The sequence below is a fragment of the Stenella coeruleoalba genome (assembly GCF_951394435.1).
Source record: "Stenella coeruleoalba genome assembly, chromosome: 7".
In the NCBI taxonomy this organism is placed as follows: Eukaryota; Metazoa; Chordata; class Mammalia; order Artiodactyla; family Delphinidae; genus Stenella; species Stenella coeruleoalba.
In genome coordinates, this window is record NC_137153.1 from 87,225,492 (window position 1) to 87,239,532 (window position 14,041).

Sequence of the window (14,041 nt, forward strand, 5' to 3'; positions counted from 1 at the left end):
CCACCTCCAGGGGCCCCGAAATCACCCAGCCCCTCTGACACGAGGCTTCCCTGGCCCCTCTCCCAGCCCATCGTCCGTTTGCCATTTGCTCTCCTCTGGCTTTATCAGAGCGTCTACAGCCATGTCTCATCGAAGCCACAACTCCTGGTCCCAGCAGTCCCCTGCCTGACCTGTTCCAGGACCTCATAACCTCATTAAGACAAAGATGGCCAATCAAGTCCAAAAGCACCAAGAAGCCGCTTTCCTCGTCACACACACGTCCTTTCTCTCTCTCTCTGCCACTCACCCCCCATGCCCCAGGTGCCCTCACCTGTCACAATGGGGTAGGACTGTGGCCCCGGCACGCTGCTCCCGATGTCGGCAGGGGTAGGGCTGGTCAGGTTGGCCTTCATGTCGTCCAGCCCTCCAGCCAGCGAGGCCATGGTAGAATAATCGGCGGTCTGAAAGAGGAAACAAGACAGACACCTCAGTACTGAGACTCCAAAGCACCCCAGCCAAATGCCACCACCACATAGTGGGCTCAGCCAGCTAACCCGTGCCAGTGCCAAGGCCCCCAGGGGGCTCATGGACCCCCGGTATTGAGAGGGCAGATTCAGCTCGACAGAACAAGGCAGGTATCCAGAATCAGCAAGTCTCCCCAAGTGAAGAGGTGGACAAGATTCAGTGCAGCTGCACAAGAGTTCAAACCTAGCTTCCTTATGGCCTGCAGGCTTCCCTTACCCAGCCCCAGCTAGCCAGAGACAACCATCCTCCTCAATGCAAGGAGGAGGACAGAGACATCCATAAGCAAAAGCAAGGCAGAAATAAGAGTCTTGCAGACAAGAGGACGGAAAGAAAGGTTTCTGATTTCTGTGCTCTTAAACCACAGATGCAGAATCACAGAAACAAGGGTTAAAGGGAATTTGGGCCATCACTCAATCCAAATCCTCATTTCACAGATGAGTAAACTGAGGCACAAGGGGAAGAAGGCTTTGTTCAGGGTCAACAGGGGATGGTTCACCATAAACTCCCACCCAAAAGCCAATATATCAAAGCATATGAGTCACAGCTGGCAAGTGTTTTTGAATTCCAGAAGCCTGTAAACACCTGTATGCTGAAAACTGTAGGGTGCGCACATCTGATTTACCAAGTCCACACTAACCATGTGCATTTGGCCCATGAGTCATGCTCCTTTCTTTAAGCCATTTCATGAAATCAGAGCTTGCGATGAGTCATTTCCCTGGCATCCAAACCACTGTCAGAATGGTCTCCAGGCAAGGTTGTGAAGATGCCAACCTGTCTTCCCACTCAAGGACAGACTACGGTATAGGCATGAGTGACAGATCTCTTCCAACCCCCACTCCCCCAGCCTATCTTCAGTAAAAGAAATATCTGCAAACACCCAAACCAAAGAGTCTAGTTGTGCCAAGCATTGGCACAGGGAGTTTCCTCTACCACCCTGGCACTGCCAGTGGAGGACACATTCCTGTCTGTCCAGGGTTAAGTCCTTGGCAGAGAGGGACAGGGAAGCGAGCAGTCTTCTGAAAGAAGTTTGCAGGCACCCTGGGAAGGATGATGAGGACTGAGCCACTGGGAGGGAAACCAGAGGAGCCACCAGGCAAGTGGCAGGCAGAGGGGACCCAGGCTCAGGCACATTCCTGGCACTTTTCTCTGCAAATGAATTAGAAAGTACTGCCAGGGCAGCTCAGATGCCAAGCGGGGTGCATGGCAGCCGTGAGTCCAGGAGGTACTGCAGGCCCAGGCACCCTGAGATAGATTCTTGTCCAGAGCTCCCGGGGCTCTCCACCCGTCTCCAGCAGAGGCTGATTCTGAAACACGCAGAGACGAACACAGGCCTGAAGCCAGCCCGGGTAGGACAAGATGGGGGACAGGCCTCCCCGACATCAGGAATCACTATAAAGCTGCAGTAATTAAGACAGTATGGGACTGGCACAGGCACAGAAAAATAGGCCAATGAAACAGAATCAAGTCCAGAAACGGATCCATGCATATACAGAATCTTGATATATGAGAGAGGTGATGTACAAATCAGCAGGGAAGGATAAAACTCTAATAAAAAATGCAGGGTAACCAGTAATCCATTCAGAAACAAGGGGGAAAAAAGAAATTGGATCTTTACGCCAGACACAAAAATCAATTCCAGGTGGATTAGAGACCTAAATGTGAAAGGCAAAGGTATCTAACTAACATGGTCAGCTCTAGGTCCAGCCAAAAATCCTTGGGAGCAAGTCTGTCCTTCATGGAAAAGGAAACAAGTGGTCCTGGGATGCTCACACAGAGTTCCTGGTTGCTGTGAGGACAGCAGTGGGTCCTGGTCAACCTGCTGCCTTGCTTCAATGCCTCCTCCTCCAGAAAGTCCTTCATGACTACCACTCCCCAGGAAGCAGGAATCCCAGTGGTACCAGGACAATAAAAACCATAATCTTCAGGACCTTGTCAAAGCTCACATTTATCGATCACTTACTCTGTGGCAGGAGCTTTACCTATATTATCCCATTTAATCCTCACAATTACCCCATGTAGTAGGTTCTGTGTTATTCCTATTTTACAGATGAAGAAACTGAGGCTTCTATTATAGAGGGAAAGTGCTTGCCTAATATCACACGGCTTCCAGGTGCCAGAGCTAGGATACAAACCTGGGTACATCTGACTCCAAAATCTCCACAATTACCCTAATGATTTTCCTATTGTGTTCTAACCCTTTAATAGGTATGAAATCACTTTGCTAGTACCAACCTTTTAAAACAGAAAATAGAGTAGTCTAGAAGAGAAATTTTCTAAGAGTCTCACACATAGAAAGAGTAAGTCTTGTTTCCTTAATCTTTGTTTCCATATAAGTGGATATGTGTGTACTAGGTGGAGATGACAATATATGTCTTGCTACAGGTCACACCCAGCAGAGTCTTCATTCCATAAAGCAGGGAGCTATTGGGAAAAGGTCACTGTCCAGACTTTACCCTTAGCAGAATGGGACGTGGTCATGACATTAGTCCCCTAATTTGCTTAAAAAATTAGAAAGTAAAGCTCAATGAAAGCTCCTCCTTCAGTGCATTGTCGTGTGCAGAGACAGGAGGTCAAGATGCCTCCTGTGACCCTAGGGTCCCTAGGTCCCTCCTGTGAGGGTCTCTGGGGTTTCTGGGACCCCGGGGTGAGGACCGCACCTCCCATTTCCCTATGTTCCTGTGTCCTACTGGAGGCCTGAGCATGGTGGATGCTTAGCATTTATTGAGCTTTTCTTGTGTGCAAGATGGCACGTGAAGACCAGACATGCTCTCTGACCTTTATCCACAAACCTCAAGGGAAAAGACACGTGGCCCTGAAGCTCCATCCAACAGGGACAAGGGCACAGAGCCATTCATTTACACGGCGCAGGAAGTGGTGAGGAAAGGTTTCTTGGGCAGGCTGTATTTATCCTGGACCCAAGCAATCCCTGACCACCCCCCTCAGGCTGAGAAGAGCTGAAGGAACGCTTAGGGGTGAGACAGGAGTGATCCAAGAACAAGGCACCTCCTGCAGGAGAAAGAGGTGGAGATGAAAAAGTAGACAAGCTGGGATTCGACTCTGAAGAGCTTGTGCAATGAACCCTTGGATGAGCAAATGAATGAATGACCCCTTATCCTCAGGAGAGCCAGGCAGCATCCTAGCCAAGAGTAGCATCCCTGCAGCTCTCCCCACCTCACTACCAGGCCTGGCCCCTTCCTAGACTCCAGGCTAGGCAGCTGGGTCCACAAGGGAAAGCCTCTAATTCCCAAGAAAACATAGCCGACCTGGGTTTAAGAAAATGGGGAGAGGGTGGCCAATCCTGCCTCTTATTTTAATGTCCAGATGGAGGGGCCTTTTTGTTATTTGATTTTGTTTTAGTCAATAAATTCAGTATCAAGGTTTGTCCAGTCACTTCGAAAGTTGGCTTTGAATCATCTTTTCAAGACATGAAAATCTTCAACTTGTGTAACACGTGCAGTGGGAGGTCCAAAAACCCAGTTTCCCAACCACCGATGGTTGCCAGAAGGTAAAGTGAACTTTCTTAAAGAGCTGGGGCTCAGGGGGACAGCTGGATTCATGAACCAGCTCTCACTGGCCTTTGCCATTTGTGCCTCCCACCACCCCACCTAACAGGGCTAGCCTTGAGCCCAATCTCTTTCTTTGCTGGGATTCCACAGCTCTTGCTCTGCTCCTGCATGAATCAGGGGATGCTGTCATTTCATTTGCTGTGTAATTATTCCCTAATTTCTCACCACTGTCTGTCCCCCTGAGCTGCCTAGATTTTTAAAGGCAACTGCATTCTCCCCAGTCTCCTGGGATCCCTGGAACCTCGTTCCACTGGCTGCTCCTCAGCCACTCCAGGCACTGCCCTACCTCTGCCTGGGAGGCCCATCTCATCAGCCACTTAAACTCCTACATTGTCCACAAGACCCAGCTCAAATGTCACCTCCTTGGTGCAGCCATTCCTGGGCCCCACGTTCCTACCAATAAATCATGATTTCCTTGTCTATGTTTCCATAATTGGTGTCATTTTGCACAGACCTCTATTTTCATACTTGCCACCACATGTAATGGCTGTTCGTCTGTCTCCCTCCGGGTCTCCTTGAGAGCATAGAGCATGGAACAGCACCAGAGCCCCCTAAGTGCTTGTTGAATGAATGAATGCATGGTCCAGCAGCATGACATTTTCCACAACATCCAAAACTTAGCTGGGGAGTGTTCAAACAAGAGCTCCAAATAACATGCTAACCTCTCACCTCTACCTTTCATCAAGTCAGGTGATCAGAAAACAGCATCCTTGTCCACCATGAGATGAAGTCCCTGAGGAAGTGACTTCACTGGTCTGTGACAGAATATCAGGCATTTAGCACTGATTAGAGGCAATAAAAGAAAACAGCCATACAAAGAACTTCAAAAAAAAACCAAACAAACTCTGGAGACGTGTCCATTAGAATATTCAAATTCCATGTGAATCTCTCCTATAATTCATTACCAGAAAAAAAGTTTTTTCTCCTGACAAATAGTTAATTTGCCTCTGACTGAACAATAGGAACACTGGAAACCACTACATATCCCTCTTTGTCTTGGTTGCCAGGAAGACCAGTCAAATTCAGTGCTCAATCACCACAACTACATCAATGCTGGCGCCTCCTGCAATGATCTTACTCTCTCCTCTGCACAATTTCTGAACTTTTTTCAGCCTTAACTAACTTAGATATATGTAATTGTTTATTTTGCAGGACAAGTCCTTTTTGAAAATGGAGGCTGGGAGAGGTAGAAAGAGTGACAGAAAAAGAAAACGGGAGGGAAGACCAGGAAAGGGAAAGAGAAGAGAAGAGAATACATTATTGGGGTCTCTTTTCTTGGTAACAGTGGTATCTCTTTCCATATCGCATAGCTACTTGGGAAGCCAAGGGCTGAACAGTGGGGTTGTGTTGGTGCACCTATGTCCTTGGGAACATAGCCCCCCATCCTCCCTCCATCAGCCCCCAGCCTCCGACAGCCACAGGCAACAGCTGTGTTCCACACTGCTACTTCTCCAGGCTTTTGGAGTTCTTTCTTTGGATGTCATTTTGGGCTTCTGCTCCCTTCCCATCAGGGCTCCCTGGTGCTGTCCTTGACTATGACCCAGGAAGGGAAATGAACGAGGTCAGCAATTCACAGAGTATCCACTCCAATGCAACCAATTGGGATAAAACTTCTCTACCTACTCACATGAAAAGATGTTCAACATCACTAACTATTAGAGAAATGCAAATCAAAACTACAATTAGATATCACCTCACACCAGTCAGAATGGCCATCATCAAAAAATCTACAAACAGTAAATGCTGGAGAGGGTGTGGAGAAAAGGGAACCCTCTTGCACTGTTGGTGGGAACATAAATTGGTACAGTCACTATGGGGAACAGTAGGGAGGTTACTTAAAAAACTAAAAATAGATCTACCATATGACCCTGCAATTCCACTCCTGGGCATATAACCAGAGAAGAACATGGTCCAAAAGGATACATGCACCCCAATGTTCATTGCAGCACTGTTTACAATAGCCAGGACATGGAAGAAACCTAAATGTCCATCTATAGATGAATGGATAAAGAAGATGCGGTACATATATACAATGGAATATACTCAGCCATTAAAAAGAATGAAATAATGCCATTTGCAGCAACATGGATGGACCTAGAGACTGTCACACTCAGTATAGTAAGTCAGACAGAGAAAGACAAATATCAGTATATCACGGAATCTAAAAAAAAACTACACAAATGAACTTATTTACAAAACAGAAGAAGACTCACAGACTTAGAGAATGAATTTATGGTTACCAGGAGAGAAGGGTAGGGCAGAGGGATAGATTGGGAGTTTGGGATTGACATGTACACACTGCTATATTTAATATGGATAACCAACAAGGACCTACTGTATAGCACAGGGAAGTGTGCTCAATATTATGTAACAACCTAAATGGGAAAAGAATTTGAAAAAGAGTAGATACATGTATATGAATAACTGAATCACTTTGCTGTACACCTGAAACTAACACAACGTTGTTAATCAACTATACTCCAATAGAAAACAAAAAGGTTTTTTTTAAAAAAAGATAGGCAATCATCCGTCAAGCATAGTTTAGATGGGTGGGCTCCACATTTTGTTTGCATCAATTAAAAAAAACAACAAAACTTCTCTGCCTACTGCCACAAACTCCTGGGAGGCCTCAAGTTCAAGCACTGCCAAGTATGCACACCCTCCTCTCAGACACCATGCTCCAGATAACACACCGTCTTGCACTCTCAAATGTCTGAGCTAGAAGGATGCTCAGGGTCATCTTTCCCAACCTGGAAAAACTGATTCAGGGAGGGGAATGGACTTCCTTAGCTAATTTTTATCTGCATCATTTATAGCGGTTGATCCCGTGGTAGAAAGAACAGTGAACTAGGAGCAATGGCACGGGGTTCCTGCCCCAGCTCTGCCTCTTTCTCACCTGCGTGACCTCAGGCAAGCTGGGCCAGCTCTCTGAGCCTCATTTTCCTTATTAATAAAATGAGATTTAAGTCTAAGCCCTTGCTGCCTGCCTGCCGGGGCGATTGTGAAAATCTCAAAGATAAGGAGAGGGATCACATTTCGGAAACTACACAGCACGAAGGGTCAAGGAATCCTAGCAGGGACTCAAGGAGGCGCGTGCCCCAGGAAAGTGTGTGCTGGGTGTCATTTGGGTCCCTAGGAAATTACCTGGAAAAGGACTGCCTGGGGCTGCACCAAGTATTGTCTCATCAGCACGGGGCACCACTGCCATAGCATGGAGGAGAAAAGAAACACAGACACGTGAGAAGGAGGGCAGCACGAAGCAGGGCAGTGCAGGGGGACAGGCTGCAGGGCTGGCTGCCTCAGCTGGCCACTTGGGGCCACAAGGCTTCCCCATCACCTGCTGAGCTCCTCCAGGCTCACCGTTGGGCCAGAGGTAGCCCTCGAGAGCTGGGCCAGAGGCCAACCACTCCCATCCTGAGGGACCAGACACCTGCCCACCTACACACCTACCCAGAGGAGGACAGAGGCTGGAGTAGGGCAGCTGTGTCCCCAGGGCCTGGACTGATGACAGGCAGGAGTGTGGCTGAGGAAGCCCACCAGCCCTAGGGACAGGAGGACAGGGTTCAAGTCGGACAGCCAAGTTTGTGCTGTGTGGGACCAGGCCAGGCACCTCAGTTCTTGGCTCCTTTTCTCATTTGTAATGTGGGGATATATGACCTGCCTCACAGGGTCGTGAGAAGGCACACAGGGAGTGATAAGAAAGTCAAGCGCTGAGGGCAAGCCTTTTTGTTCTCATATTTTTAGTCCTCAGGGCCAATATACCAGTGAGTTTATCAACACCAGTATCCCAGTGTGATTTTGCAAGATGCTGTCATTGGGGGAAACTAGATAAGGGTATATGGAATCCCTCTGTATTATTGCTTAGCACTGCATGTGGTGAATCTACAATTATCTCAAAATAAAAAGTTTAATTTTAAAAAGAGTTAGAAAACAAAAAACAATTAGGTTTTAGCATTGCATCTCCACTAAACCAAATAAAGATGAATCAAACTTGAAAAAAATGTTTGCTGAAAGGAGGGACTACGAATAACGCCTGCAAAAAAGTACCCCATGATCTACAAAGTGCTACTGTCAGCATTGTCTGAGGGGAAGAACTGCCAAGAATTCTGAATGGCCTCCCTCTTCCAGGAAGCCATCCTGGATTTCCCCTCCGCTGTGTTCCTAGAACCCCAAAGTGGGCACATCCCTACCACTGCACTTAACACTCTGCATTGTATACTTAATTGCTCAGGGTTCTCATTCCCCAACTACAGTGTGAACTTCATGAGGATAGGGCTGTGTCTCCCTCATCTTTGTGACAGCAGCTCCTGGCCCAGTGCCCAGCTCTGAACAGATGTGACATAAATGCCTGTGGAACCAAATGAACAGGGACAGGTACTGTGGCCTGGCTCTGCCAACAGCATCACAGGTGCTTCCTAGGGTCACTGAGAGGGTAAGTGATGGCAAAGTGCTTTTATTCATCAGAAAGTACCCTAGGCATGAATGAGACATGCTTGTTATTCATTTGGTTCTCCAGAACTGTGCCCATGCCTGGGTCAACATGGTCTGCAGTGGAATCAAGGGGCTTCCAAGAAGAGATTTGCAAGGTTTAACTGACTCATCTCTCCCTATTCTGTTTACAGCCTGGCAGGCGCCCCTCCAGCCCGCCCCCAGACACCCTTCCAGGTGGGGTGGGACAGCAGGGGAAGCCCCAGAGAGGAGACTGAAATCAGGTGTTGTGGTTTCTGTCCGGGAGAAACTTTGCCAGAAATGACTAATCCGGAGGCCCCCTTCTCCCGCCCTAGCCACTTAGAGAATCTTAGTGAGCCCCAAATCTCAGGGCCCAAAGGAGCTCAGGGGTTATGGAAGCTGATCTTCAGCTGATGCTCGAAACTCACTGGTGACAGGAAACTCACTACTTCCTGAGGCAGCCGCTTGGTGGCCACACAGCTCTGGCTACAACAAAGTGCTAAGGCCTCCCCACGTTGGTCTTGAGTGTGCTCTCTGGGGCCCCAGTTCCAAAGAATGTCCTCTCGGGGCCTAAGAAGCCTGCTTCTGCTTTTTTTGTCGCCTCATCACCTGGTTAACTCATGCTCTTCTCACAGTCAATGCAGAGTTCACCACAAGCGCTTTTGAAATGGAAAGTGATTTTGTAGATGAGTTTTTTAAGTATTCATTCTCCCCCACCCCTAAGCAGCATGCTAGTTGTAAGCGAATGTTCTGTGCTGGTAAACCCTCCCTGGCTCCTCACTGCCTCCAGGTAATGTTGACCCAAACCATACAGGCCCCAATCCAAACCCCAACCTACTTTTCCAGTTTCAACTCAGATCTACCTACTTCTCAAACGGCACCCTCTACTCCAGCCACACCACACACATGAACTCCTGAGCGCCCCAGTCCCTCCACTCAATGCCTTTGCTCACGTTGTTTCCATCCTCACCCCAGTCCAAATCTTGTCCTCTAAGGCCCACTTCCAATGCCATCTCCTCCTGGATGGTTCCATAAATCTCTCTGGTTGAAACAAATCATTCCCTTCTCTGAATTCCCGCGGCATTTTCCCCGCACCTCATCTGGGACATTTGTCCCCTGCTACTCGGTCCCAGTCATCTGGCAGCATGTCTGCTCTCCCTCTGAGATAAGGAGGCTCCTTTGGGCAGCCTGATCTGAACCTGGGTCCCACCAGTAGGCCTGGGCAGGACATATCCTGAGTGAAGCTGAGAAGGGAGAGAGGGAAGGAGCAAAGGAATCTGGGGCCCACCCTGAACCTCAAGAAATCTGTAAGAAAAGCAGGGAGAGAAGGCCCTGGGCTCGGAGCATTCCGACTCTTGTCCTCCCCAAATGCAAGAGAAGAAATGACAAAGCTTGGAGCACAGAGTTCCACTTCCGGAGGACAAGAGCTGGGACCCAGCAGCCAAGGCCCCCTGAATGATAAGAAGATGCAGTGGGGAGGGGGGATGCGGGGGGGAGACTCGTGTGGAGGAGGGAGGGGAGGACTCCCTGTTTGGGAAGCCCCAGGGTCTGCTCAGACTCTGCCATCCAGATCCTGATGTAGAGAAGAAGAGGGAGATTTCCAAAAACAAAGCTCTATCTTGGAGCAGCCAAATTCCACCAGCTTCTTCCAGGCAGTTCATGGTGGGGCCTGGCTGTTCAACCCTGCTACAGGGAAGGGAGAAGGGCAGGGAGACCCACTACCCACAAAGGAATGCAGGCCTCTTGGCTACCTAGGGGCCTGAAAGGGGGCATGCAAAGGGAGGTCCCCCATCCTAAAGTACCTGGTACAGGAGTGGGGGACATCCCAGGATGCTCATAGCTCATTTTCTTTCGGACTTATTTCCCCACTGCGGGAAGACAGAAAGGCTATCCTAGGTCCATAAAGAAATGAAAAGACTTCCCTCTGTACTGCAAGATCAATAGGATGGGGACACGGAGGTAAGCCTGGATGGCCCTCTCCACCACCTCTGCCCTGCTACCTCTGAGTGGTGACACACACGTGCGCACACACACACACGTACACTCCCACATATACACACTCCTCAGGCCAAAGGCCATCTCTCTGCCCCTTCTGCTCCCCGTCAGAAAGAACTTTGTAACAGGCAACATTCTGAAAAGGCAAACAGGCAGCCTCGGGAGGGTGAGTCCTCTTTGTCACCAAAGTTTGCTAGAGCCAAACAGACATCGTGCGAGAGAAATACCAGAACAAGAAGGCTGAGAGGACCAGGCCTGTCATGGCTATTTCAGGCTCCAATTCAGACGTCTTTACCAGTTCTCATCTAAACCCTCAGACACAGAATAAGTCAGGAGTACTCGCATTTCCTGGACGCTTACTACACACCAGCTACGTGTTCTAGGTGTTAAAACCTATTAATTTATTTAATCTTACAACGACCATATGGGGTAAGTATTATTACTCCCGCTTTACAGAGGATGCAAATGAGGCACAAGGGGCCAAAATAATGTGTCTGAATCACCCCCCAGCAGCGCAACTCCAAGTCTGAGATCCTGAACGCCACCAGACACCACCGTCATCAACTCTATCCTGGTACGAATGAGAAAACTGAGAATAGGGAGTGGAATGAGCCGCTCAGGGGCTGTTAAGACTCAGGTCCTTTCTGATGCCAAAGTCTGTGTTCTTCACCACGACTGCACAGTGCCTCACGCTGGGCCCAGGAGAGGGAGACTGACTGCAGGCCAGGAGCATCTTCATAGGCTTCACAACCTCCTCAGACACCTACCTGCTCCCGACTCTCTACCTGTGACAAGGCCAGTCCTTCTCCCTGACTGCCCTTTCCTTTCCTCTCCTTCAATCTTGTCCCTCCACCCCTTCACGTCCCTGCTCTAGAATGACCTCCAGTATGAAATGTTTCCAGGTGGGTTCGGCCAGTGATGGTATGAACCTCATCATTTATTCTCCCCACTTAGTCGCAGAGGGCAGCCTAAATGATAAACTCAGAGGACAGCTGTGCTCAGACTGATGTCAGTGTTAGCAAGTAACCTTAATATTAGTGGGAAACAACAGAGAGATAAAGGAAAACGTGACATTGTTAGCATTGTTAAGAGAAAAATCAGGCATCGGACTGTTTGCTCGGTTCAAGCACTGTGTTCTCTATTGAAGGCAACATTCTGGTTTTAGAAAGATGAGAAACTAAAGGAAGGAGACACTAGGCTTAGGTTTGAGCTATTATGTATAAGCCCAAATTTTAGCTAATGTAAATAATAGAGACAAAACTAGTACAATAACAATGGTGTTTCTGTTTATATGCCTCTTAATCAAGATTAACTTCTTTAATAGCCTTTGCTTTTAATTACTGAAAATATGTTTGCATTTTGCAGTCGTGTTAATTTCATGAATCTTGCATTTCATACCTGGAAAGAAAGCATAATAGCCATTCTTTGTGCTAATACCTATAATTTATTTAAACAAGCAAGCCATTGGCCTTGAGACTGGACATGTAAAGAAATACACTTCGGAAGGCTTGGTTCGAGCTTGATTTTTAACAGTTCCTTTCCCTCTCTCTCTCTCACACACACACACACACACACATACACATACACACACATTAACTTTAGCCTCCTGCTTTTATTTCCTTCACCTCTCAACCACAAATCAAACCTCAAATAATACTAAAACTGCTGGCTAGAAAGAGGCTTCCCACAAATAAACAAAAGCTTTCAAGCCAAAGGCAGAGACGTTCACATCTCCCCATCCAACCATCTCCACCTCCTCTGCCTGCTCCAACATAACAGCCTCTCTCTGCCCAGCTGCCCAGGAAAACCCTGAAATCTCTCATTTTCATTTCCAGCAGAGGAAGAGGTTTGATCCCTCACATAAAAAGAAAAGTTCAGTAATAACAGTAAGCTGGGAACCCCCCCAAGCAGACTTTTCCCTGCCACCCATGTCAAGCTCACAAAGAGAAAAAAAAAATCGCATCACCCGACATGGTTGGGAGACTTTAATCCAAAGCACTGCTAATTAATATCCCCGGCTTTCCAGAAGCCAGTGCCACCTACAGCTGCGAGGGCAACAAGGCTGTTCTCCCTTCAATTTTATGGGAAGAACATTTTCATTACAAAGCCTCCTCCCAGACCCTCCTCTCTCACCAGATTAGCCGAGAAGGAAGCGGATGATCCATGCATCAGAACTCCTTCTCTCCCCATTAATTTTATTATTTATAACCCATTTTACAGGTTTATTGGTGCAACTCACTGTGCATCTGGCCAGAGCCCTCTGACAAAAAGTGGTATCTTCCTGCATCTTCTACTCAGGGGGAGTTTATGAATTGGTCCCCAGAATGTGCCAACTTTTTGAAATCTGCCTTGGAGAGGGAGCTGACTCTAGTGGCATTGCCTGCTACCCCGCACAAACATACCATTTTTAAAGACGAATGTTGAAGGTTCTAAGCTCACTCATTTGTGAAATGTACGTGTACTTGATGGCTTAGCATGAGCTCTGGGTGCTCCCCCAAGGACTCCCTAAGACCCTGGGGGAAGTCCTACGTGGCCCCAACCAAACCAAGCATCCCCAGCTGTTCCAGCAGAGTTGACCCAGTTTTTAACCCAAACTGCCAGGCTACGAACAGGCCTGGAGAGGCCACGTGTCTGACCATTTTATTCTGAAACCCCACGTGCTCAAAGCTGTCTCTTTCCAGACTCCTAAAGGGACTCCAAATCCAATCTAAACGTCTTGAATTTACCTGTTTGTCTTTTATACATATAAATAGCTGCATTTCCATTCTCTCTTTGTTTCTCATTTTCATTTGGTTCTAATATCTGCATGTAAATGTCAGAAAATAGCATCTGTAATTGGGGATTATGAAGTATGGCCAGCTCCTGACAGGCTGCTAAGGAAGATGGATTATCCTCATTTTTCTGTAAATTTTGTCAATTTTGGAATTCATAAGCTATCAACACTGATCAAAATGGGACTTCACAGCTGTGTCAAAAAAAAAGAGAGAGAACAAGAGAGTGAGGGCGAGCTCTGGAAGGCAGGCGGGTGTGCTCAGGGGCCAGATGGCAGGCAGCCGTGGTGTTGGCGCATCAGATTGGATGCCTGGTATCATCGGTGACCACCCTCCTCCCTGTGCCCTCCCCTCCACGGTGGCAGCTCACTGCGCAAGGGCCACCCTGGAAATCGGAGTGGGGCTACCTAGTCCCCTGGCTAAATCAAATAGCTAAATCACACTACTGGAAGGCCACAAATCCTCCAAGGCACCCACTCAAACCCGAGGCTTAATTTATTGCCCGGCGCAGCCTTCCTTATTTATCCGAGGAGTCTGCAGGCTCCCTCAGCACGGGCCTCCGAGATGTTCTACTCCTTCCAGACCATCACGGCCCACTTGAGGCAATTGTGTTGGCTTCTCTCTCTCAATTTTCCCATTACTGGGAGTAAGTACTGTTGGGACTCTGTAATAGCCCGACTGCAGCCCATATCAATAACAGATGAGGTTTAATCGTCCAACACAAAAATTATTTAGGCGCAGTAAGGACATGCAATG

At 48.0% G+C, this 14,041-nt stretch overlaps 1 protein-coding gene across 1 annotated transcript in view; it reads right to left on the minus strand.

Annotated features, from left to right (window-relative positions):
* The window catches only part of PAX5 (paired box 5), a 177,141-nt gene that overhangs the window by 79,932 nt on the left and 83,168 nt on the right, over positions 1-14,041 (minus strand). The window contains exon 7 of the mRNA XM_079926413.1: positions 311-440. Within this exon, the coding sequence (XP_079782539.1) occupies positions 311-440 (130 nt within the window). The remainder of the gene's footprint in view (positions 1-310; positions 441-14,041) is intronic.